This window comes from Neolamprologus multifasciatus, chromosome 7, assembly GCF_963576455.1.
Source record: "Neolamprologus multifasciatus chromosome 7, fNeoMul1.2, whole genome shotgun sequence".
NCBI lineage: Eukaryota > Metazoa > Chordata > Actinopteri > Cichliformes > Cichlidae > Neolamprologus > Neolamprologus multifasciatus.
In genome coordinates, this window is record NC_140445.1 from 57,028,303 (window position 1) to 57,053,938 (window position 25,636).

The 25,636-nt window shown below is 41.2% G+C and overlaps 1 protein-coding gene across 5 annotated transcripts in view; it reads right to left on the reverse strand.

Moving 5' to 3' along the window:
• Positions 1–453: 453 nt before the first annotated feature.
• Positions 454–25,636, reverse strand: part of kcp (kielin cysteine rich BMP regulator) — a 29,316-nt gene continuing 4,133 nt past the window's right edge. The window contains exons 7-51 of one of the 5 annotated variants that reach the window (XM_085165149.1): positions 22,300–22,373; positions 22,086–22,175; positions 21,872–21,961; positions 21,672–21,761; positions 20,752–20,841; positions 20,535–20,621; positions 20,334–20,409; positions 19,652–19,734; positions 19,473–19,566; positions 19,310–19,389; positions 19,145–19,230; positions 18,946–19,036; positions 18,735–18,828; positions 18,563–18,648; positions 18,305–18,398; positions 18,073–18,222; positions 17,608–17,714; positions 17,431–17,524; positions 17,166–17,339; positions 16,992–17,074; positions 16,814–16,907; positions 14,953–15,135; positions 14,674–14,844; positions 14,401–14,574; positions 14,227–14,309; positions 14,065–14,155; positions 13,908–13,990; positions 13,639–13,812; positions 10,025–10,280; positions 7,167–7,249; positions 6,974–7,067; positions 6,731–6,904; positions 6,513–6,595; positions 5,463–5,583; positions 5,292–5,374; positions 5,066–5,165; positions 4,878–4,966; positions 4,155–4,257; positions 3,892–4,034; positions 3,455–3,627; positions 2,641–2,752; positions 2,453–2,554; positions 2,191–2,355; positions 1,790–2,090; positions 455–1,017 (exon numbers count right to left, since the gene is read on the reverse strand). In XM_085165149.1, the coding sequence (XP_085021275.1) occupies positions 779–1,017; positions 1,790–2,090; positions 2,191–2,355; positions 2,453–2,554; positions 2,641–2,752; positions 3,455–3,627; positions 3,892–4,034; positions 4,155–4,257; positions 4,878–4,966; positions 5,066–5,165; positions 5,292–5,374; positions 5,463–5,583; positions 6,513–6,595; positions 6,731–6,904; positions 6,974–7,067; positions 7,167–7,249; positions 10,025–10,280; positions 13,639–13,812; positions 13,908–13,990; positions 14,065–14,155; positions 14,227–14,309; positions 14,401–14,574; positions 14,674–14,844; positions 14,953–15,135; positions 16,814–16,907; positions 16,992–17,074; positions 17,166–17,339; positions 17,431–17,524; positions 17,608–17,714; positions 18,073–18,222; positions 18,305–18,398; positions 18,563–18,648; positions 18,735–18,828; positions 18,946–19,036; positions 19,145–19,230; positions 19,310–19,389; positions 19,473–19,566; positions 19,652–19,734; positions 20,334–20,409; positions 20,535–20,621; positions 20,752–20,841; positions 21,672–21,761; positions 21,872–21,961; positions 22,086–22,175; positions 22,300–22,373 (5,387 nt within the window). In that variant the 3' untranslated portion in view covers positions 455–778. Of the gene's footprint in view, positions 1,018–1,789; positions 2,091–2,190; positions 2,356–2,452; positions 2,555–2,640; positions 2,753–3,454; positions 3,628–3,891; positions 4,035–4,154; positions 4,258–4,877; positions 4,967–5,065; positions 5,166–5,291; positions 5,375–5,462; positions 5,584–6,512; positions 6,596–6,730; positions 6,905–6,973; positions 7,068–7,166; positions 7,250–10,024; positions 10,281–13,638; positions 13,813–13,907; positions 13,991–14,064; positions 14,156–14,226; positions 14,310–14,400; positions 14,575–14,673; positions 14,845–14,952; positions 15,136–16,813; positions 16,908–16,991; positions 17,075–17,165; positions 17,340–17,430; positions 17,525–17,607; positions 17,715–18,072; positions 18,223–18,304; positions 18,399–18,562; positions 18,649–18,734; positions 18,829–18,945; positions 19,037–19,144; positions 19,231–19,309; positions 19,390–19,472; positions 19,567–19,651; positions 19,735–20,333; positions 20,410–20,534; positions 20,622–20,751; positions 20,842–21,671; positions 21,762–21,871; positions 21,962–22,085; positions 22,176–22,299; positions 22,374–25,636 lie in introns of all 5 variants that reach the window. The other 4 variants (XM_085165150.1, XM_085165154.1, XM_085165153.1 and 1 more) reach the window with 4 other exon arrangements.

The window sequence follows — 25,636 nt, forward strand, 5'->3', positions numbered from 1 at the left end:
TATGACATATCTAGGGAAAACAGTGTTTTCTTACAAAGCGCCCTGGACCATGGACAATTTAGAGAAAGAAATGAATGTAAACATGCCTGGCCAGCTCTCCCTAATAAAAGAGAGACCTCAGTGGGATTTCTTGGTTAAATAAAGGTAATAATAATGAGGTGGTTAGGTCTATAAGCAGTTGATCATTGAGAATCACTCTGAAATAAGCTGATTTATTATTGAAAACTGCTTACCATATATGTTGAATTGTAAGGCTATTTCACACATTTTCACATGTGTAGCTGACCTGATGTGTACTCGCTAAAATACACTCTACTCAAATAAATACAATGTGTGCAGAAAGGACAGTGTTGCCAAATGGGTGATTAAATATCAACATCAAGTTTGTCTCTGAACACAGAAAAAGAAACAACAGAAATATTAGTGAAACTTTTATTTATAAAATGGAGAAAGAAAAGATTACCTGAGATTATGTGGCTTCCTGTATGCACAGTCAGACATTGCACAGTGCTAAAAATGTAACCTGCATGATAAACAACTTTAAATAATTGCTAATACTGTTAAAGTAAATGTGTGAAACAAACTAGGTATGGAATTAAATGACAAATCTTTAAGTAGTATAAATATTCAGTGTTACAATATTTATAAAAACCAACAAACACAGTATGTGGAGTCCAGAGGTCATGGAGGTTCATCTGGAAATCTTTCCATTGTATACAGTAACATGGGGCTGATGCAGTGACAGTGCATGTGTGTGAAATTATAAGTGAGTGTCCACTTATTCAGTAACTGTGGCGTTTGAGGAGCTGCCATGAATGATCTTTGGACACTTTTCTCGTGGTATGCAGTAGTTGTTGTGTAGGACCAGACCAGCAGGACACTGACATCCTGGAACACAGGGCTTGAAACAGTGGCTTTCTATCACTCCCAGAGGTACATCGACATTAAAGCAGGTTACAGGACAAGGGGGGCCGCACTCATCAAACACAAAGCCCCTCTCTACTGGGCAGCCCACAGCTGTGGAAGACAGGAGCAAAGAAAACACTGTGAGCACTACAGCTTCAAGCATATGTCTTATTTTGACCTTTACTGATCCTCAGCAGAAATTTCCGGGTGGCTGACAGCAGTGAGGCCAATGGCTGTTTATTTTTAATTCAGAATGAATCATATTGAATTACTTCCTTATAACATTAAGCAGTTTATGTCATGGAACGCCGTGTGGCAGGCAGACTGTGGACCCAGAGGCAGGACACAGGAAGAGAAATAAACTCAAAAACTCAGCTTTGCTTGCTGGCAAATTACAGAAATTACCCAAACCAAACCGAAAAATAGGACTCTAGGAGAACACACGGACAAGAGAGCGCACAGCAAAAGGGAGGACGTGACAAAGAACACAAGCAAAATAGCCAAGAGGAGATTAGAGCAAATGAGATGAGAGACTATCAAAATAAAACAGGAAGTAGCAGAACATGAGAACAAAAACACAGACCTGAAACAAAGACAGAAAAGGAAACAAACACAAAGAAGGAAACACCAAGGACAAAACACAGGGATGAGGTTAGGACACACATGGGAACATTAAGAAGACAGGAATACACAGAAACTCAGGATATAAAATATAAACTGAAACCAACTGAAAACTAGACAAGACCCAAAATTTAAAAAGCTGGGCCCGTGACAGTTTAAAGTTGGTTATGAAGCTGACAGCTGGTTGCCGGCATGCACGCTCGATGTGAAATGATAATATACATCCTAGAGTATATTTGCCACTTTCTGGTGATTTACTCACCACACAGAGACGCGCTCCTCCACTGCACAATGACTCCTGCTGCTCTGCACTGGCTCGCGTAGGCCTCCAGCGTGTCACAAAGACAGTCATCAGTATTGGCACCGCAAGCACAGAGGTCGTAAACACAAGCTCCGTACCACTGTTCAGGAGGCACCACGGGATGACAGGGCTTAAAGATGGCAAACTTCAGGATTTTACAGCGAGTGTTGGCCCCCTTCTTGGCCTGGTAGCCTGCATCCTTACAAGGGTCAACATTCTCGCCAGGACGACAGGAGGAGCGGAAATGGGTACCATTTGTGACCTTAAATGACAAAAAGTTATTTCATTTGCATGCGGTCAAAATTAGTGATAAGCTATGTATTTTATAGAGTCTCTGTATTACTGCTGTGTATTTATTTTACCCTCCAGCTGTTTCCAAATTCAGACTCAGATAGGGTGTTTCGTCCATTTGGCATCCGGAGGTCATCCTGGTAGTAGTTGTTGAAGTTTCCACAAAGACCACAGGTGTGGCCCTTATAGGAGCCTGGCACACTTACTTCTACATGTGAACGAGGACTCCACAGCACCTAAGGTGGGCGAGTGGATGTACCAGTTTGTTACAAAACTGGGAGTTTTGGAAATTTGTGAGAAGGTAAAGAGACAGAAAAACAAAGAGTACTGCACCTTCAGACCAATGTTAGTGTTGAGTAAAATTGTGTTGGTTTGCCGTTCAATATAGATGTATGGTTCCCTGAGAAATGGCAAAGTTACAGCCTCATCATTCACCTGGATAAAAGAGGAGATGGATGAGTGAATGCACTAAGCATAAAATTCACTGGGTAAAACCTTTTATGGTCTATTTACATACAAACCTTCACAATCCAGTCCTGCAGTAGCTGCACTGTGACATCACCCAAAAACACAGTAACCTCTTTAGTCCAGGACACTCCTTTACGTCCACGATCATCATTTGTAGCATGAACACTGTAAAAACAAAAATGTGCTTTCTTGTTTTGTTACTTGTTACCTTTTAGCACAATTTTGTGCTTTAAATACAATAACAATGCATCTATTTTCTGAAACACCTCCAGTTCCAGCCAGCTAGGATGTCCAAGACTATTTTTTCTGTGAGGCAATGATGGTAACTGCACCTCTTAGGGAGGTACTCCACATCATTAACCCCAACACAGAACCAGTACTGTTCTGGTTTGTTTGAACAGAAAAAGAATCTCTTTTTATTAGTGCTGTCAAAATTAACGCATTAACGCAAAATAATCCACCATCATGCTTAACGCGTTTATAAATTTTAACTCGATGAACACATCTGGAGCACACAATGACTCAAAATACTGGAAATGATTCTGTCTATATATGTATATATATATATGTATATATATATATATCTATATATATATGTATATATATATATATATATATATATATATATATACATATACATATACATATACATATATATACATATACATATACATACATGCATAAATGTCAGTTAGAAGCTTAAATATAAAGTTGAAAAAAATCAAGTTATCAGGATCAAGTAATTGCGATTAATCGTGATTAATTACAGATAATTGTGAGATTAATTTGTTAATTTTTTTTAATCTATTGACAGCACTACTTTTTATACAATTAATTATTATAGCTGTTGTTTGGGATGAATTTCACCTGAAATCCCCACTCTCACAATCCTGTGTCAGGACATATGTGCACGTTCCCTGGAAGTGCAGCATGCGGCCATCGAAAGTCCGGTAATGAGGATCGCCAAAGGCACTGCAAGTAGCTGGACGAGGAAGGCAATGAGGACAACACAAACCTGGGATAACTGCAGGCATCTCATCCTGGCAGTAAAACACACAAACAGACTGTGTTAACACTGGCTGTGTGAGAATATGATGAACCTAAAATGATTTAAAAAAAAAAGAAAAAGTCTGCAGTGACAAAATGTGCTCTGTGAAAATAGCCAGCGTGTGAACACAGATGAGAAACGTCAGATAATTACTGATTCCCTGCAAATTGATGGGTGAGCATCATGGGAACATTTCAGATAATCACGAAACGCCATTAAAAAATTTTTTGTGTGTGTGTTTTTCAATAACACTCACATTTGCACAGGTGAGGGGAGGGCAGCGTTCACTGCGACAGTGTACGTCTCCAGACAAACATGTACAGCTGGTGCATTCATCCACCTCCCAGTGTTCATTGGAGTGAAACACTGTCCCCTGGTACAAACACGACACCTCCGAGTCTACAACACATATGCATAAGTTTAATCTTTGTAAAGAATACACCTCATCCATCTGTCACATCATTCCAGTGTAGAATACCCAGAGGTGAAAAGCCAGCAGCTGTTTTTATTTTGTGATACCTTGACATTCATAGCAGCATCTCCCAGGAAGTTTCACTTGCTTTTGTCCTTCCAGACAAATGGCAGGTAAACACTCTTCAATGCTGCACTCAATGTAGCCCAACTGAGGATGCAACCACAAACAGACTTCTGAAGAAAATAATCTCAGTAAATAAAAAAAGGTCTATTTTAGAAATGCTATTTTTTTTAAATATAACATTAGTGGCAACGTGCTGGTGGCCTTTCTGTGTGAAGTTAGCATGTTCTCTGCATTCTCTAGTTTTCTCCCACAGTCCAAAGACATGAATGGGTTTAGGTTAAGTGTTGATTTTAACCCCTGTGATTGGAGATCTTTCCAGAATACCCTGCCTCTCGCCCTATGTCAACTGGGATAGGCTCCAACACTCCCAAGACCCTGAATTGGATAGGGGGTAAGTTGGATCAGATGTATGTATGTGTGAATGGAGAATCATATTAATATTATGTCTTCAGTTAGGTGAAATTTAAGTGTTTTCCTTAGCTTAACAATCAAAATCAACCCCTCAGTATTTGCAGCTGGAGAGCGCTGGACCCTTCTTTTTGTGTCTTTTAAGTCATTCCTCAAAAACTAAACCCTTCCACCTGTATTTCTGTACCACATTATTTTTTAACATGTATGTATGTATATATATATATGCCACATTTCAATGCTATGTCATTACTTTAAGTTCTTTATGATGGGTGTCCAGATTTCTGTTGACTTACAAAACAGGTGCATGTGACACAGTCATCTTTGCTGTCTTTCCAGCTGGTGCCGTTCACAACACGCCTGTTCTGATCCTCAATTACACAATCTGTGAGGAACACAGGAGAGCCAACGTATACAGAGATGTATTAATACCAAGAATCTAAATGCTAAGACTGCTGCTGTTCTATCACATTATACATGATACCTTTGCACATTGGGCAGCATGAGTCTGGAGGGGTGAACTGCTCATTTAGAGGACAGGTGAGTAGTGGGCAGACTTTGTGTAAGCAAGTCCATGTCAGGTCCTGTACGGGAGATCACCCAAAGACAGCATCACCCCATAATGAAACTCTGTAGTTGCTGAAATATCCTAACTGTAAATATTTGATTCCATATCTGTGAGGTATCACACCAAAGTGTTGTTGTTTTACCTTACACTGGCAGGTAAAACACGGGTCATCTGTTGCCAACACCTCATTACCAATCAGTGCAGTGGTACAGTTACTGAGAGGCTCTAAACATAGACACAGATGTTAGAGAGCTCAGCAATACTGCAGAGATAATACACATATAATTTATTTATTCATTTGTTTGCTACTAACGTGCACAGACAGGACAGCAAGAGTCCGGTCCAGAGAACAAGATGTTGCTCTTAGGACAGTCAACCAGACTGGGACACTGCTTTCGGTAACACTTCAGGTGCTGTTCTCCATCCGGCATCACCTGAGAAACACACAAAATGTCAAGAAACTGCTTCAGATTTTACTATTACAGCTTCTATCACTCCATTTATCCATCTATCTATATTTATTTAATGATGAAATCTCACTGAAATCAAATATCTTCCAAAGAGAAATCCTTGCATTATTTGTACGTTATTTCTGTCTTCCTGATTTTACTGCTTCAAGCTATTTTGCTAGAGTAAGTAGAACTGAAGCTTAACTGACTTTGAAAACATCATTCATCACTTTGACTTTAAATACTAAACCCTGCACTGATCACACATTGTGTGACACAAATAGGGTGTGGGAGGCAGGCTGAACAAATTCCATAAAGCAAAGTAACAAAAACTAAAGGCACTTAGCAGAAAAAACAGGGAAACACAACTGGAAGTATAACAGACGGCACAACAGAGAGTGAAGAGAAGATAGGATTTATACATAAAGATAACTGGCTAAGTGGGGACAGGAAGGGAATGAGAAACAGCTAAACATAATCAAGGTAATTAGCAAACAGGAAGCAAACCCAAGACAACACACCAAAGAGATGCTAACTGACAAAGTGAAACAGGAAACCTAGAAGATAACTAAGCACAGAGACACACAAAGACAGGAAAACTGGGAAACAGTATTGAAAAAGCATTCCACAACACAAGGATCAGATCTGAGAACTGTAAAAACGTTTATTCTAAGGTTGTCACATGATATTTTCATACCATTTTTATAACACACATGAGATAATATCTTATCATTTGTGTCAGTACAGTAATGACATATCTAGAATCTCACTATCAATCTGAGTAATGAAACTGTAAGACTGTGAATTCCCTGTTTTAAACACAGATTTAGTATAGCCAATAAGTTATAATAAAAAAATAACCTAAACCAAAATTTCATGATCCAATACAGAGATGATTTTTATTTGTTTCATACCTCACATGTGCAGATCTGACAGGGGTCATTGGCTGGATGGAAGCTGTCCCCTGGTCCATATACTTTGCCCTCAAATACACAGTCTGCTCAAAACATAATGAGATTGTGACAATAAAAGAATATGAACACATATATTTTATATTAAATGTATGGCTTTCACTACTGGGAGAGACTTCAGAGAAACAGAACCTAAGAAAATGTAAGGCGAATATGCTTACCAGCACACATTGGGCAGCACTCCCCAGGCACACTGATAAAGTTAACACATGGAGACAGACAGTGTACTTCAGAGCAGGTGGTCACCCCATCCACGCACATGCATGTCATACATGGAGTTGAGTCTGCAAACCACCTGCTGCCCTCTGTATGCTCCTCTCCCGCATAAACACAACCTGAGAAGGAAAAGTGAGTCACTGACAAACTATTCCTCCTGTGATCAGAGCTTCCATTAGTTTATTTACCTCTACAATGAGGACAGCAGGCTCCTGGATCAGTCACCTGATGCACACAAGTAAGCTTAGGACACTCAGGAACTGCACAATGCACCTCACCTGCCTGTGAAAATATCACAGATCAGCACTTCAATACAAGAAAGGTGGGAAATATAGAGAAGAATAAAATCTGTATCTGCAAACAAGATTTATAAAGTCAGACCTTACAGATGCAGGTGGAGCAGTGGTTTGAACTCAGGGTCCACGTCTGCCCATCACTGAACTCCTGTCCATTCAGCATACATACTGAGTCACATGACCAAGAGTAGCAGAGAAAGAAAATGTTGGAGAAGTCAGTCAGAGTCATTTCCTCCCAGAGCTTGTTCTAATGTTGTGTATATTACAGTACAGGGTGGGATTACCAACCCAGAGTGCAGGCCTGGGAAGGTAAGCCGACAAAATATGGCATTAAGACTGATGAACAAGCGACTGTGAGTGGGCTATGCTTTAAACATAAATGTTAAAAACTGACAAAAAGGTAGAAGATTGAGTGTGGAAGAAAAAACTGTTTAAAGTTGTAGTGTAGGATATATTATCAGTTCTGTCAGAATTACTTATATTACTTCTCTCTCAACTACAGTAATTTCAAATTGGACACAAGGTTTTTGAGCCTCCCCATCATTCCACATGAAAAGGGTAAAGGCAGGGAGAGTACGATCAGGAGTCCTGACAGAACAGAGCAGGTTTTCTGTGACAATAAGCATTGAATTAAGTCAGAAATAGCATTAAAAGCACAAAATGGAAAATGTGGGTGTGTAAAGGAGCTTGTGGGGTAACAGTGGCTGTTGCAGGCTGAAGCAGCTTAAGTAGCACATCCCATATAAGATATGGCCAATAGAATGCACAGAAGGGTATCAGCTGAGCCTTCACCTGATGTTGGCTGTAATTGAAATCGTCCGGGTTTGTGAAATTATACTGCAGGCAAAGCCATCGTTGGGACGAAAACACACACACACTGCAGCTGCCAGGGAATGGTGCAAGGTGGTGATATGTGCTGGATGATGGTCATGACCTCTTTCTTCATTGACCAGTAGAAGGTCATACAGTACACCTAGAAATTCCTCTGTTAGGTATCTATATTTTCAGCTTGTTCTTCAGCCACATGTAGGCTTTGAGTCTTGCACCACATTTTTCACTGTCTGCATTGCCTTATATTGTGGTACCAATAGTGATGAGTAAGTAGAGCCCATGTGCTGAAGAGACCTCCTGTTAATCTCACTGATTGATGTTTTGGCCCCACATTTTTTTAATGAATTTTTTTCGCTTTCAACCTCACACTCATTCTCAGCGTTCTTAACGCTGGGGCTTTGGCCCCACTAACTTCTCCTAAAGGCTCCTTTCATCCCAGCAGAATCACATTAATATATTCTTTGGTTTTTCTTGTAGAACTTTGAAGGGAGGAAAGAAAACATCAAAAGACATTTCACAAAAGAAATAGACACGTTCTGACAAACAAAAGAAAACGTGCAATGACGTCACAACAAAGAAAAACACAAATTGTTATGATGTTTTCCCAATTATCTCTAACTTCTTCTTCTTCTTTCACCTGCTGTCATTATGGGTCACCACAGCGGTTTATCAGCCTCTATTTCACCCTATCCCCAGCATCTTTTTCTGGCACGCCAACTCTCGGCATGTCCTCGTTCACTACATGAATCTTCTCTGTGGCCTTCCTCTTTTCCTGGCAGCCTGGCAGCTCCATCCTAAACATCCTTTGCCAAACATACACACCATCCCTCCTCTGCACATATCCAAATCATCTCAGCCTTGCCTCTCTAACCTTTTCAAAATGCTCAACCTCAGCTGAGCCTCTAATATATTCATTTCATATCCTGTCAATTCTGGTCACTCCTAATTAGAATCTAAGCATCTTAACTCTGCCACCTTGAACCTCTTGTCTTTTTTTTCGTTTATTTAATAGTGCCACTGACTCTAAACCACTCTCACTATAGATCACAATATTGTCTAGAAATATAAAGTCCACAGAGACTCCAGTCTGTCTTCATCTGTCAGGCTGTCCATCAGCATTGCAAACGAGAATTGGCTCAAAGCACAACCTGATGTACTCCTACTCCCACTATGAACCCATATATCATTTCATTTTTCTTAGTTTCTTTTTTCTTTTCATATTTTTAAAACTCTCAGATGCATTTAAAAAATTTTTTTCTGTTCTTCAGTCCTCTGGTAACTAAAATGTCAAAACCTTAAACAATTTAGTCAAATCCTAAGGCCATGCAGTTCCACAGACCTTAGACAGCACACAGGAACAATAACTGTGTTTTCAAAAGGATCACTGACCACTTAGTAACAGTCTCCAACTAAACGTATTACCAAATGGATCACGGGACCAATCTGTTGAAAGTTTGCTGTGGTGGTATGTTTATTGAGTATTCTGGTACCAATTCAGAGAGTGGGTCTGGGAAGGTAATCCAACCCTGACCCACTGACAAAACACAACATTTACACTGGTGAACAAGAGTGTGGGCTGGGTATGGTTTACATGCAAGTGTTAAACAGTGACAAAACATATAAGGTGGAGGGTCTGGAAGACAACAACTGGGTGACAAGATCAAGGACTAAACAAAGACTTATTATGACAAAATAAAGTGGTGATACGGTCAAGGGGTCTGGGTAGACAACTGACTTCTTGTTACAGGAGTTGTAACCAGGAACAAAATGATATAGGTCAGAGATTCAGCGTCTCAAGTTAGTGAGTGTCTTAATAGTCTTTGTCCAAAGGAAGCAGATTTCCAAATTAGTCCATAAAAGGTGAAAATAACATGTTCCAAGTTGTTGAGATGTGTAATTTTTGTGATCAGGTGCTTGGATTCAAAATGGGATTTATACTCTTTGTACTTCTGTGACATTTCTGTTTAACAGTGTGAAAACAGTAAAGATTACATACTAATGCAGGTTAATTTTCTGTGAAGCCCTTGTTATATTTAAAAAGTGAATACATACGGGATCCTAGCTTTCTTTATAATGAATTGTTGGCTGTGTGTTTATAATTTCAGGATGTACCTGAGCACGGCTCTGATATGGAAACGTGTTGAGCGCAGGGTGCTTGGCAGCCGTCGGACACACATTCAACTGTGCCCGCGACACAGGTGCAGCTCTGGCATTGGTTTGATGGGGGCCTGAAGCTTTCGCCGTTAGAATAAACAGCATCCTCATAGAGACAGCAGTCACAGACGGGGCAGCATTCCCCAGGACGCGTCACTGGATTGCTACAGGTAATGCTTGGACAAGATTCCTGCTCACATACCACACCACCATTCTACACAACACACATACAAACACACACAAAAAAGCAAGTGCAAATTAATACCTGGTAAAAAGTCACTTCTAATATGCAGAGTTATTACAGTTTTAAATGAGTTTTTAATTTTATTTCATTTTGACTTTTTGTTTTTACTTTTAATTCAGTTTTTTTGTTTCGGTTTAGTTTTTATTGTTTGAAAATATTTAGTTTTAGTTATGTTTTTATTAGTTTCAGTGTTAGATTTAGTCTTTTTGAATTGTGGATAGATACATATGTTGGAGACAAGACTTAGTAAAGTCAGCAGAGGTTTTACAATAAAAACACATAACCTTTTGAAAGCAGTTAAACCAAAGTCTTTTTAGATATAATAATAATAATAATAATAATAATATATATATGTATATACATGTATATATATATGTATATACATGTATATATATATATATGTATATATATATATATATATATATATATATATATATATATATATATATATATATATATATATATATATATATGTATATGTATAAAACCCTTCTTGATGAAAATGAACCAGCTGCTAGTTAACGAGGGACACCCGGAATGGCTAACCGAAGGTCGGACGGTCCTGATCCCCAAGGACCCCAAGAAGGGACCAGTCCCCTCCAACTACCGACCAATAACCTGCCTCAGTACTACATGGAAGCTCCTGTCAGGCATCATATCGGCTAAGATGAACAGGCACATGTCAATACATGAGCGGGACACAGAAAGGAATTGGCAAGAATACCAGAGGCGCAAAACACCAGCTACTGGTAGACAGAACAGTCAGCCGAGACTGCAAGACCAGACTGACCAACCTGTGCACTGCCTGGATTGATTACAAGAAGGCCTATGACTCAATGCCCCACAGCTGGATACTGGAATGCCTAGAATTGTACAAGATCAATGGGACCCTAAGAGCCTTCATCAGGAACTCAATGGGGATGTGGTGTACAACACTAGAGGCCAACTCCAAGCCCATAGCACAAGTCACCATCAAGTGCGGGATCTACCAAGGAGATGCTCTGTCCCCACTGCTGTTCTGCATAGGCCTGAACCCCCTCAGTGAGATCATTAACAAGACTGGCTACGGATACCGACTACGGAACGGAGCAGTTGTCAGCCACCTCCTGTACATGGATGATATCAAGCTGTATGCCAAGAGTGAACGAGACATCGATTCACTGATCCACACTACCAGGCTATACAGCAATGACATTGGAATGTCGTTCGGGCTGGAGAAGTGTAGTCGGATGGTAACAAAGAGAGGGAAGGTAGTCAGAACTCAGGGGATTGAACTACCAGAAGGCAACATTGCAGACGTAGAGGACAGTTACAAGTACCTGGGGATCCCGCAGGCGAATGGGAACCATGAAGAGGCCGCTAGGAAAGCTGCAACCACCAAGTACCTGCAGAGGGTCAGGCAAGTCCTGAGGAGTCAGTTGAACGGTAAGAACAAGATCCGGGCCATCAACACGTACGCCCTGCCCGTGATCAGGTACCCTGCTGGGGTAATAGGCTGGCCAAAGGAGGAGATAGAAGCCACTGACATAAAGACAAGAAAGCTCCTTACCATGCATGGAGGGTTTCACCCCAAGTCCAGCACCCTGAGGCTGTACGCTAAGCGGAAGGAAGGGGGCCGGGGACTGGTGAGTGTCAGCACCACAGTCCAGGATGAGACAACGAACATCCAAGAATACATCACGAAGATGGCCCCAACTGACAGTGTGCTCAGTGAATACCTCAAGCAGCAGAAACTCAAGAAAGAGGAGGGAGATGAGGAACCATCATGGAAGGACAGGCCTCTGCACGGTATGTACCACCGGCAGATAGAGGAGGTGGCTGATATCCAGAAATCCTACCAGTGTCTGGACAAAGCTGGACTGAAAGATAGCACAGAGGCACTAATCATGGCAGCACAAGAACAAGCTCTGAGTACAAGATCCATAGAGGCTGGGGTCTATCACACCAGGCAAGACCCCAGGTGCAGGCTGTGTAAAGATGCCCCAGAGACAATCCAGCACATAACAGCAGGGTGCAAGATGCTAGCAGGCAAGGCAGACATGGAATGCCATAACCAAGTGGCCGGCATAGTGTACAGGAACATCTGTGCCGAGTGTAACCTGGAAGTCCCGAGGTCAAAATGGGAAATGCCCCCAAGGGTGGTGGAGAATGACCGAGCTAAGATCCTGTGGGACTTCCAGATACAGACGGACAAAATGGTGGTGGCTAACCAACCGGACATAGTGGTGGTAGACAAACAGAAGAAGACGGCCGTAGTGATCGATGTAGCGGTTCCGAATGACAGCAATATCAGGAAGAAGGAACACGAGAAGCTGGAGAAATACCAAGGGCTCAGAGAAGAGCTCGAGAGGATGTGGAGGGTGAAGGTAACGGTGGTCCCCGTGGTAATCGGAGCACTAGGTGCGGTGACTCCCAAGCTAGGCGAGTGGCTCCAGCAGATCCCGGGACTAACATCGGAGATCTCTGTCCAGAAGAGCGCAGTCCTGGGAACAGCTAAGATACTGCGCAGGACCCTCAAGCTCCCAGGCCTCTGGTAGAGCACCCGAGCTTGAAGGATAAACCGCCCGCAGGGGCGTGCTGGGTGTTTTTTTTATAATAAAATATCCATCAAAGCCTCATGAGGGAAACTGTAATAATATTTTTAAACAAACTAACAAATTATTCAAACAACAGGGGGTGAAAAGATTTCCAGGCAGTTTTTCAAAATAAAAGAAAAATTCACCAAATTGTAATGTGCTGATGGGGTTAGGGTTGTGCTATTAAACAAATTGTTAGCTAAATGTATCTTCCTCAAGTAACATATACTGTTTAAATGGTTTACACGTGGCTACAAAACATTTGTAGCTTGCTTCTTTTAAGTCCTCAAATGTTTCTTTACAGGAATAATATTTCAGTATTTAAAGGTGCTCTGTTGGATTGGGCTCTGGTGACTCTGGTGACTACAGTGAACTTATTGTCATGCTCAACAAATCAGTTTAAGATGATCTGAGCTTTGTGCGTTATCCTGCTCAATGCAGCAGTATGGTGCACTGTGGTTAGACATGTGATAGACATGGTCAGAAACAATACTCGGGTTGGTTGTGGCATTTGAACAATGCTCAGTTGGTACTAGGGAATCATTTGCAACTGGTGCATATCAAATAACATCTGCCATCTTCTGTGAAAAAGCAAGCTATAAACCTTCAGAGCATACATGATCTGAAATGACAGATATTTGCTGGTCTGGTTCTTAATATAAACCTGTAATCTCTAAAGTTTCTGATTTCTGATTTTTCTGTGTATACTGAATGTCACAGTTGGTAGAGCTGAAAATGATGCATGGCAGTACCTGACAGGAGCAGCGCTGACAGCTATCTGTAGGGTGTGCAAATTGCTCCCCACTCAAACAGTCGCGTCCATAGAAGTTACATCCATCACACACTTCACATGCGCAGCTGTTGAGAGTTGGATGTGGGCATGACACAGCAGGGCATTTTCTTTGCTCACACACTACCTCACCTCTCTAAAAAAAACAACCAAAACCCAAACAAAAATAAAACATGATGCCATGATGGTGAACTTAATAAGCGGTTTAAATAATGCGTTGCTCTCGCTCACTGAACATCTGCAGTCCTCGCACGCTTTTTGTTGTTCAGGGAGAATCTGTCCATCAGCATAAGTCAGACCTTCAAAACGACAACCTGCATACACAATAAAGCGTCAGTTACCTACTTATTCTACTTAACATGAGCTGTGATGTGTTGATCGCTGATACCTTCACAGACTGGGCAACCACAAGCATCAGCGACTGGATTAGGACAAAGGGCTTCAGGACACTGCTTCCTCCTACATTGCACCGAGCCTCTCTGTAAGAGAAATAAGCATGACATGGTGTCTAAAGCTAAGAGGAATGTCTGTGTGGGTGTGCTGATACTACCTGGCAAATACATTCATAGCAAGGGTTTCCTGGGTCAGGAATGGACTGTCCATTGATGAGGACTGCGCCATTATAGGAGCAGCCTGCCAAATAAAGATGTGTTTAGTTGGTCAAATTGTAAAAATTGGAGAAATATATCAGTGTGGGCACAGTTAGTTTATTAAGCGTTCATACGGTCACATTCTCCACAGCATTGTCTTGGTGATTTGTAAGGGTGACTGCACTTTTCATCACAGGGTATCCTGGAGCACGTGACATCGCCTCCGTAACAACGACAGACAACACAGGGGTCGCTGCCATCATGAAACTCAGTGCCGTCAAGATATTCTCTACCATTATACATGCAGCCTGCAAGAAGAAATTTGCAGTTTGATACACGCAAAAAAAGATCATTTTTAAATGACTTTAACTGAGGCCAGTGATTGGTGCATTGGCTCAGGTTCTCACCATCACAGGACATGCAGCAATCTCTCTGGACTGGGTGTTTACAGTTGGAGGGAGGACAGCGTTTCCTCTGACACTGGACAGAGCCGTCACGACAAGCACACTCAACACATGGCTCTGATGGGTTATCCCACATCTCCCCATTAACTCGCTGTTGATCTTCATATAAGCAGCCTGAGAAAAAGAGAGAGAGAAAGATAATTGATAATAAAGACGCAATGAACAACTGCATCAAATATCAGTAGTGTTCTGATCTTTAATTAAGGACATGACAACTTGTACCTTCGCAGCTCCGACAGCAGTCTTGTTGGATGGGGTGAGAACAGTGAGCGAACGGGCAGCGTTTTCGCTTACAGCGAACTGTCCCGTTGGTGCAGGCACATGATCGACAGTCGTTATTGGGGTCACTGAAATGCTCCAAGTGACTGTAGGAGCTTTGTTCATACACACAGTCTGACTGAGGAGCTGAAGAAGAAAAAAACAACTGTGAAATTATTTACCATAAAAACTTTCAGGAGTCAGCTTCATAGTCGTTGGTATAACTTATATTTTGCCATCACCAAATAATTTTTGTATTTATATTTAAATTATATTATACTATTCTCTCATTATATATGTATGTAAAGCATACAAACACAGTATTTGACCAGTTCCTATTTGCAGTGTAGTCCTAGACTCAGAAACAGCTATTATTCCTCTTCCTCCTCCATCGTCACAGCAGATTGTCTGCCTCCATTTCACCCAATCTCTAGCATCCTCTTCAGTCACACAAACTTTCTCCATGTCCTCCTTCACTACATCCATGACACTCCTCTGTGGTCTTCCTCTTTTCCTCGTGCCTGGCAACTCCATATTCAAAACCATTTACCCCGTATATCCACTCTCTTTCCTCTGCACATGTCCAGCCCATTTCAAGTTTGCCTCCCTAGCATTGCCTCTAACCTCAACCTAAGCTGTTCCTAATAGTTCTAATCCTGTCCATCCTGGTTACTCCCAACAAAAATCATAGCATCTCCACTCTTGGCAGTTTCCCTCACCACCTAAGTTTTAATTTCCCGGTCATCTGCTAATTCTTTCCTACGACCCAGAGCTTGCCTCAACTCCTTCCTGAACTCTGCACTCTTCTTCAACTCCCATTATTTAATCCTTGCCTCTGCCTTCACTTGTTTTCTGTTCTTGATTTCCAAATTCATCCTACAGACTACCTAATGAAGCTGCTTAGCTACATTCTCCACTTGCAGTCTCCAACCTCTTTCAGATCGCACCTTCTGCACAAGATGTAGTCCACCTGTGTGCACCTGCCTCCACTCTTTCCTATCTTACCCTATCCTACCCTGTTCTTCTCCCTTCTTGAAGTATGCTTTCACAAAAATGTTCATCCTTTTTGCAAAGCCAACTGCCATCTTTCCTTCCACATTTCTCTGCTTATCGCATACCTATCCAGCACCTCACTGCCTCGGTTGTCAATATCTACGTGTCCACGTAAGTCTGTTCAGTCTCTCTTCCTTTGAGATGATCCTTCCTCCATTTGGCTCCTTATTGTCACCATGGTAGAACAGTTTAAATCCACCTCCGATGCTCCTTGCCTTTTGTGCACACAACCTTCCTATCTAGCATCCTTTTTCTCCATCACATCAGCCACCTTTCTTCCTTTACCAATCAGAATCCCTACCTTTAGAGTCCCAACTCTCATCTCCAAAATCATACCTTTCCCCCTCTTTTGCTGCTTCTGTATATGCCTTCCCCCACTCCTCTACCTTTGTCTTCGCTCAAAAAAACTATTACTAGATGTAGTGTACATTACTAGTGTAAACTTTTGAATTGTGGAGTGACGAAGAGTGCTTTTTTTCTTGGTTCAAAGTAGATTCGTGAATTTTTTTTATTAGAGGGGGGTAACTGTGCTTTGTACTACTTTTTCTAGATATTTTAAGTCATCAAAAAAGATAAAGAGAATTCTGCAAGAGCAAAAATGGCTTGTATAACAGTGAAAAAAAAGGCTTTTTAAAACTCTATTTTGTGGCATATTTGGCTGGTGAATCTCTCGTGCAATTTTACTGTTGCACTGGAAATTAATTTAGCTAATGCTTTAAAATAACTTTTCAAACAAGCGCTCCAGAAGGACTCTGTTCTTGCATATCCTTACCAGGACACTGGGGACAGCACTCTCCTTGTATCACATGAGGGTTAGAGCAGGTCAGTGGTGGACATCTCTTCATCAGACACTGGACATTTCCATTCTATGACAAGCACAAACAGAAATGAAAACCTGCTTTAAGAAGGCAACATGTTATTGAATTAGGTGTTGTACTCATTATTCTTACAGTGCAGCTGCATGTCCTGCATGAGTCAGTAGGATGGGGAAATTGTTGTCCATTGGAATATTCTTTCCCTGCATAGCTGCAGCCTGCAGCAGTAAAACAAGCAATGTTGTAATTATGAGATCCTAATTTCTCAGAGTTGTTTATTTTCCTTACAGGAAATGTAAACTTTCTCACCATTGCAGTTGTTCTGGCAGCACTGCCCAGGCATCGGTGCATTACAGCGAGGCTCAGAACATTGTGCTTGATGGCAGTCAATCCTTCCACTCACACACGTGCACTCCTCACACACACTCACGGGGTTGGGAAAAACATCTCCATTCAAAAACACACGGTTTTCATAGGAGCAGTCTGACAAGAACAAACACACACATTACAGTCACCTCATTCTGAATAGATCACGTTTACCTATGATAAGAATCACAGTCTGAGTTTTAGGTACCTCGACATCTGGGGCAACAGTCTCCAGGTGGGGTGTAGGAGTCCCTGCAGTTAAGCTGAGGACAAGATTGTCTCTCACACTGAACAGTGCCATGCTGAGCATAAGATGAAAGGAGAAGATGTTAGCAGGTGCAAAGATAAAAAGTGATAGGGAATGTGTTTATGAATGGATTCTTACCAGACAAGTGCAGGTGTGGCAAGGTTGGTCAGGGGTCGCGAAACTCTGACCATTGCTATAGACACGTTGGTTATAAGTGCAGCTGTCACAGACTGAACAACAGGAGCCTAAAAAAACGAGACAGAGTATTCAGTTTGTTAAAGTATCTCAAAAAATGTGGAATTCATTTTTTCCACAATTTAATTAAGAAACATAAACGTAATATTTTACACATTAATTTCACAAAGTTCAGCAGACACAACCACACTCATGGGGAAGCCTGCTGACTTGAAAATGTCCACACTCCTCAAGGAGAGTAAGCCTTTGCCGAGTAGGCTGGCTTGACTGATCATAGTTTGATATATAGATGCCTGATTTTCACCAGCCACACGGCCTATCATCAAAATTAAAACAAAACAAAAAAGAAATATTTCAATTAATGTGAAATAAATATAGTATTTATAAGAGTTAGGGTCACAGTCTTACCAGTAATCCTGGTGGGATGCAGACAGTTGTTGGCAGCACACTGTGTGCGTGTGCATAAGGCCTCTCCATTCACACAGGTGCAGCTGGAACAAGGACCCTCAGGCTGCCAGTTGGACCCCTCATCATATTCCACTCCATCCAGTTCACATGCTGCAATGAGAAAAGAAGGTTTTCATATAGGACACTCACTCGTATGAACCTGCACTCTACATGTGTATGAGTCAGAAGTTACTTTTGCAGACTGGACAACAAAGATGTGGGTGTCTAATCGGATTGGAGCAGCGGACAGGAGGGCACTTTTCTTCGTTGCAAATTACATTTCCACTCTAAAACAGAGAAGCAACAAAAGAAATGTCAAATATATTAATGGGCATAAAAAGTGCTATGATCTAGAAAAGAAAAATGCATGAAACAAATGAAGAATCATGCCTCTTCTTGAGTTTTTGCACTAGACACACACTTTCTTTGGGTGTATATTGCATAAACTTGCCTTACACCTGCACTGCAGGCAGGGTCCACCCCCAGAAGGGCTGAAGATTTCCCCATCAGCATACACCCTCTGTTCATACTCACACTCTGGAGGAACAAACACAAATAGCTGATAGGTTGTTTCTGTGAAAGTTGAACTGTAGCGGGAACTAGATGTATATTTTGACACTGACCATTGCATGTGGCACAACACTCTCCTCTGTGCCTAGCTGGATGAGTGCACTGTGGTGTAGGACATAATGCAGCTACACATGACACTTGACCTGCCTAGCAAAGAAATTGAATATGTATAACTTATTCTTTTAACCTTAGTTGTCACAAATATCATGGCTACTCTGTAAGTTTTGATACATTTTTATTCAGACTTTGTCAGTCTAAACTCACAGAGCAGTAGCATTGGAGGCAGGGGTCTCTCTTTGAGGTGAACCTCTCTCCATTCACATACACTTCAGACTCATATTCACACTGCTCGCATCTACAGGTTCACGTAAACATTGATTAAATATATTTAAAAACAACAAAAAAGGTGAAACTGTACAGGCTTAAATATGATATGGATGATGGTGGTAGGCAGGCTTGTTACCGTGGACAACACTCCCCAGCACGATACACTGGATTGTGACAAGACGGAGCAGAACAGCGAACACGTGAACACACCATATTTCCATTCTTTGAGAGAAAGAACAAAAAAAATGATCCTCAATTCATTTACATTTAAATCAAATGTAATTGTAACTTATAGACACACCTCACATCTACACTCTTCACAGGGGTCTCCAACAGGGATCACAGCTCCATTAGGGACTTCATGTCCATTCACATCACAGCCTACAAGACACACAAATAGACACATTGTGCCCCTACAGTCTAACACATATACAAACCTTATTACACAAGGCAATTAAGCCCACCTTCACAGACTGGACAGCAGGTATTTGGAGGAGGAGCAGTAGGGTTTCTACAGGGAGTGTAACACTGCTCCCTCTCACAGCGAACATAACCGTCCTGTGATGAAGAGTGAACAGCATTATTAGAGATGAAGGTGAGTGACCAGATGAAAACCTGAGCATGTAGTTGCTGTCAGACCCACCAAACACTGGCAGATATCACAAGGACTCTCCACCGACCTCCAAGAGTCTCCATTGTTATAATTTACACCAGAATGGGTGCAACCTGTAAACACACATCACATTATTGTGCTATCCCTGTGCTTCTAGGTATGAAGATATTAATCTGTACATCTAAACGGGTTTTATGCACCCTAAACCGTTCTGCAAGAAAGATTCTCAGTGGATAGCTAGTTCCTAACAACCCAAAACCAACAAGAAGGTCCATTTGTTTTCATATTTGTTGAGTCCTGTCAATTTTTGTGACATTGACAACTGGAAATTTGAGTATATGTGATTAGGACAGCACATGCTATTTGTTAAAGTAAAAATATAGCTATAAAATGATCAGAATATATGCCAGTGTAGGCTTACAAGTTATGCACCATGGGTGATACAGTAAAAAGCATGGATGTGGTGAAGGGGTACATGCAGAGGGTCGGTATGACAGAAGAGGATGCAAGGGATAGGGTGAGATGGAGGGAGATGCTCTGCTGTGGTGACTCCTAAGGGGACCAGCCAAAAGAAAGAAAAAGAAATGATACAATGAATGCCAGACAGAGTTACCAGTGTGCATAAAACGAATTAATGTGTACCTTGCCAAATAGGCAAGTTTAGTTCCTCTCAAATGTATTGTTTAGTATGCTTTATCTTCTCTGTACTTACCTGTGATTTGCTGGGCACAGCCTCCAGGTACATTCCCCTGTGGGCAGTCTTGAGGGGGGCACTCCCTGTTATCCTCCTATTCAAATGAAGAGAAACACAAAATTAGAAAAAAAGGAATGGAAAAAAGGGCCAAAAGACTTCTTCAAGCTTTTTTAATATTTTTGATTGTCATTTATTATGAAGTAAACATCAAATACTTACATTGCACGTTTGTGTCTGACAGCCAGGTACATTTTCCTGTGTGCAGTCTTGATTAGGGCATGGCTGTTGAGGGCACTGCCTGTTATCCTATTATTAAAAAGGAAGAGAAACAAAAAATTTTTTAAAAAAAGGAATGAAAAATGGGACCAGCAGACTTCTTCAAGCTTATTAAATATTTTTGATTGTTGTTTATTATGGAAAAGAATGAAATACTCACATCACATGTTCGTGTCTGACAGTCAGGTACATTTTCCTGTGGGCAGTTTTGAGGAGGGCATGGCTGTTGAGGGCACTGCCTGTTATCCTCCTATTTAAATGAAAAGAAAGTAAAATGAGAGAAAGATCCATCCATCCATCTTTTTCCGCATTATCTCTAAGGGAGAGGCCAGCCACCCTTCAAAGGAAGCTCATTTCTGCCGCTTGTGTCCGTAATCTGTTCCTTCAGTCACTACCCACAGCTCGTGACCATAGATTAGGGTAGGAATCTCGATCAACCGGTAGATGGAGAGCGTCACATTTACACTCAGCCCTCTCTTCACCAAGAAAGGACCGGTACAACATCCCCATCACTGTAGCCACAACACCAACCCGTCTGTAGATCTCCCGCTCCCTTCTCTCATCACTCGTGAACAAGACTTCAAGAAACTCCTCCACTTGGGGCAGGAACTCGTCCCTGACCAGAGTGGGCACTTCACGGCAGGAACTTGTCCCTGACCAGAGTGGGCACTTCACCCTTTTCCAGCTGAGGACCATGGCCTCAGATTTGGAGGTGCTGATTCTCATTTTCATTGCTTCACACTTGACTTAACACATGCTGCGAACCGTTCCGGTGCGAGCTGGAGGCCATCGCCCGATGAAGGTAACAGAACAACATCATCTGCGAAAATCAGGGATTAGATTCTGAGACCACACAAGTGGCCACCAGACGCTCACCCTCAGGCACCCTCCCCGGACCAGGCTTCAGGGCGGGGCCCTGGTGACCCTACCCTACGCAGGATGAACTGTTCCCTTGATCATATACTCACAGGGGTCTTTTATATCGCTCTTTCAAATAATGAACTGAAAGCAGTGCCAGAAAAGTTCTTTAAATTCATTAAATATTTTTGACTGTCATGTGGTTAATTATTAAATACTCACATTACACGTTCTTGTCTGACAGTCAGGTACATTCTCCTCTCTGCAGTCTTGATTAGGGCATCGCTGTTGAGGACACTGCCTGTTATCCTCCTATTAAAATGAAAAAAATAAGAAAAAAGGAATGGAAAATAGGAGCAGAAGACTTCTTCAAACTTATTAAACATTTTTCCATTTCTTATGGAAAAATATGAAATACTCACATCACACGTTCGTGTCTGACAGTCAGGTACATTTTCCTGTGGGCAGCGTTGAGGAGGGCACGGCTGTGGAGGGCACTGCCTGTTATCCTCCTATTTAAATGAAGAGAAACAAAAATGAGAGAAAGAATCAACAGAAAACAGTGCGAGAAAGGTTGTTTGAGCTCATCAAATGTGTCTGAAAATCATCTGTTGTGGTTAATTATTAAATACTCACATTACATGTTCTTCTCTGACAGTCAGGTACATTTTCCTGTGGGCAGTTTTGAGGAGCGCATGGCTGTTGAGGGCACTGCCTGTTATCCTCCTATTTAAATGAAGAGAAATAAACACAACATAAGCAATGAACAGGAAACAGGACTAGCTGATTTCTTTAGGCTCATTCATTTTTTTTATTGTTATTTTGTTGTGACTGAATATCAAACACGTACATTACACGCTCTTGTCTGACAGCGATCTTCATTACAGTGGGACCCATTGTGAAAAGGACAATCTGACTGGACCCCTGGAAATTAAACAAAGTCTTTAGATCACAAAATTTTTTCTGCTTCTTTAAATGTAAGTTAGGATTTGATGCAGCCTTGGAGTTTTATTCTGCTTTCTTTCTCTGTGTCTCTCTGTCAAACCTTTTCTCTTTACTCTTTGTTGGATCGATCACCTCTGATTCTGCCCATGGCTTGCTTCCTGCACCTGCAACTCACTGCCTGCCTCATTAGTGCTGTGTTTTTAACATAACTAAATACTGTGTTTTTACAAGCAGTAAAGCTTTCATTTCCTATTGAAGTTTACAAGTTGAAATCTTGTTGTAAATAAACCTTGCAGTTGCTTGACTCTGCTCTTTGGTTGTGTTTATGCTGGAGTGTATACTGTAAGTAAAAAAGTCTAAATGAGGGCATTTTTCTGGTGCCACCCTCTGCCATCTCTGTCTGTCTCTACAGGTTTTCTTTACCTTTTCCCACTGAGTCACTGATGAACATCTGGCTTTGCTCTTTTTCCAGTAATAACAAACAGCATGGTTCTCATGTAATATATACGTGCTTGCCTTTACACACGCATACGCATTTTATGGACTGTAACCATAACCAGAATTGTCTTCATGCTTTCCGACGTTAAGTCAGACAAGTCTATTAACACTGCAGGATATTTACTGTGGGCGAAACAGAATGTTAGTTTTCCGAGGGATTCCCTACCAAACAGATGAAATCACGGTCTTAATAACTTCCTCTATTATGTCTTTGTCCATTTAAAAGATTATGCTTATAGTACAGCAATCACTGAAGAGAAAAGTCACATTTATTATAAGCATTTACATTCCTCGTTGAATATAATTTGCTGACCTTGGGTATTTCAGCCTTTAATCACTGTAATGACTCAAACAATGTGTTTGTGTGCAAGAGAAGGCAATAATCACAGCGCAAACAAGAGGTTAGTAAAGCTGCCTACTGTGCCTAAAGGCATTTCCTTTAGCAAGCCAAGAATGCATTTGCTAAAAGTGTGAGTCCACAAGTGTGTGTAATCATGGTGCCCTTGCAGCTGTCTGCTCTACGTATGTACTAGCAATGAAGCAAGTGCCAAAGGTAGGTCAGTGGGGTGTAAGAAAGGGGACAGTGGGCTAAATGTGGGGGAAAATCAAGAGAATACTTAATTAAAGGAATCCTTAATAAGGCTAGTCCAACATCGGCAAAAGCCCCATGTCTTTGTTTCATATGTACATGTATTTTTACACAGTTTCTTCAAATGCACCAAGCAGAACGTGCAGGAACTGCTTAGTTTCAGTGTAACAACACATTACTGACAAATTATTCAGTTAAAAGATTGACATGATAAATATTGTTGTTTGGATAGTTTTTTTCTGATGATGGAACAAAACCATTTGAAATCCTTTTTTCCCAGTATTGTCCTGGTTTTCTCATACCCTTTGGGCGATGATGTGGATCGTTTGTGCCCATGTTCATAAGACAGTGCTTGGTGCCACACAAGCCTATACACATAATCACCCCCCCCCCCCCAAAAAAAAAAAAAAAAAAAAAGAAGTAGAGAATGAGAATGAATCTAATGAATCTAAGTGGTACTGCAGAGATCATTTCTATGTTGTCACTACAAGTGACGCATTATATGGAATTGAGAAGTACAGAGGTGAAAACACATATCCTGTTTTTTTATAATTTGCTGAACTTGTCATTTTCTTCTGCTCACATAAGAGATGCCTTGATTTTAAATGTTTACACATGTAATGGAAACCTTGCCTTTGTTTGCTGATACAGCATCCTCCCAACATGCACTATTTCCAATAGGGACCAAATGAGAGGAAATTAGTGCTGTTCCCAGGGGAGAAAAGGAAGACTTCACAGAGTAGGGGCAGCAACTTGTCCCCGGCTCGGGATGGGCATTCTACTTTTTGCTGGCTGAAAACCATGGCCTCCGGTGCTGATTTTCATTCCTGCCGCTTTACATTTGACTGTGAACTGCTCCAGCATGCTGGAGGACATCACCCGATGAAGCCAACAGAACCACATCATCTGCAAATAGCAGAGATGAGATTCTGAGGCTTTCTGCCATCTGGCTACACCTAAAGATTTTGTCTAAAAATTGAACTAAGAAGTAGTTTGACGCAAATCCAAAATTTTGGTTTACTATGTAGATATAGACAGAAAATATAAAACACAATAAGATACATAACCTTGAACAGGAAAGGGTGATAAAATCCACTGACTACCATATATGAGACTAAAGTTTTGCATTCTGTAAATAACAAATCAAAAGCCGATGACAATGAAAGAGAATACTTCATACACTATTAGAAACTAAAAGAAAGCTATAGTAATACAAAACCTGACCGAAGGTGGCTTCTAAGCTTGCCTTCATTAGCAATTGTGACCAACCTCAAGCTGTTCTGAAGCTCTGCCATGTAATTCAACATAAGGAAATAGTCAAGTAAGACATATTTGGATGCAAATGATCATTTCCCAAATGTTGCCAAACATAGTTTAAAAGGTAAAAGCCATTTTATGAAATCTTGACCTTATTTAACCTTGAAGAAAGATCAGAGGTAAAAAGTAATGTAAATGGTCTGTATTTGTATAACGCTTTTACTAGTGCCTAAGGACCCCAAAGCGCTTTACACAACCAGACATCCATCCATTCACACACTGGGGATGGCAAGCTACATTGTAGCCACAGCCACCCTGGGGCGCACTGACAGAGGCGAGGCTGCCAGACACTGGCGCCACTGGGCCCTCTGACCACCACCAGTAGGCAACGGGTGAAGTGTCTTACCCAAGGACACAACGACCGAGACTGTCCAAGCCGGGGCTCGAACCGGCAACCTTCCAATTACAAGGCAAACTCCCAACTCTTGAGCCACGATCGCGATATTTAAATTCCCCACATGCCCTATTTTATACTTATATGTTGTCAACACAAATAATGACAGTAAGGAAAAATAGTTTTAAATAGTTCTATGTAGCATTATCATCACTTTGACCTTTGGATCAATCTATTGATCTTGAAGGAAAGGTCAGAGGTCAAATATGACATATTTTAAATCTTTATATGATACTTTCTCTACATTATCAATACACACCACACTTACGAATTATAGTTTCTAATTTATTAGGCTTTTTGTCAGTTTTTCACCAATAAAGTTCACCTTCAAGACCTCGGTGGATCTAAGCCAAATTTTAAAGGATTGTTAACATCACCCCACGCTGGACTTTTACAAAGTTTAATCAGCGATCATTCAAAACCTTATGAGATTTTATATTTACA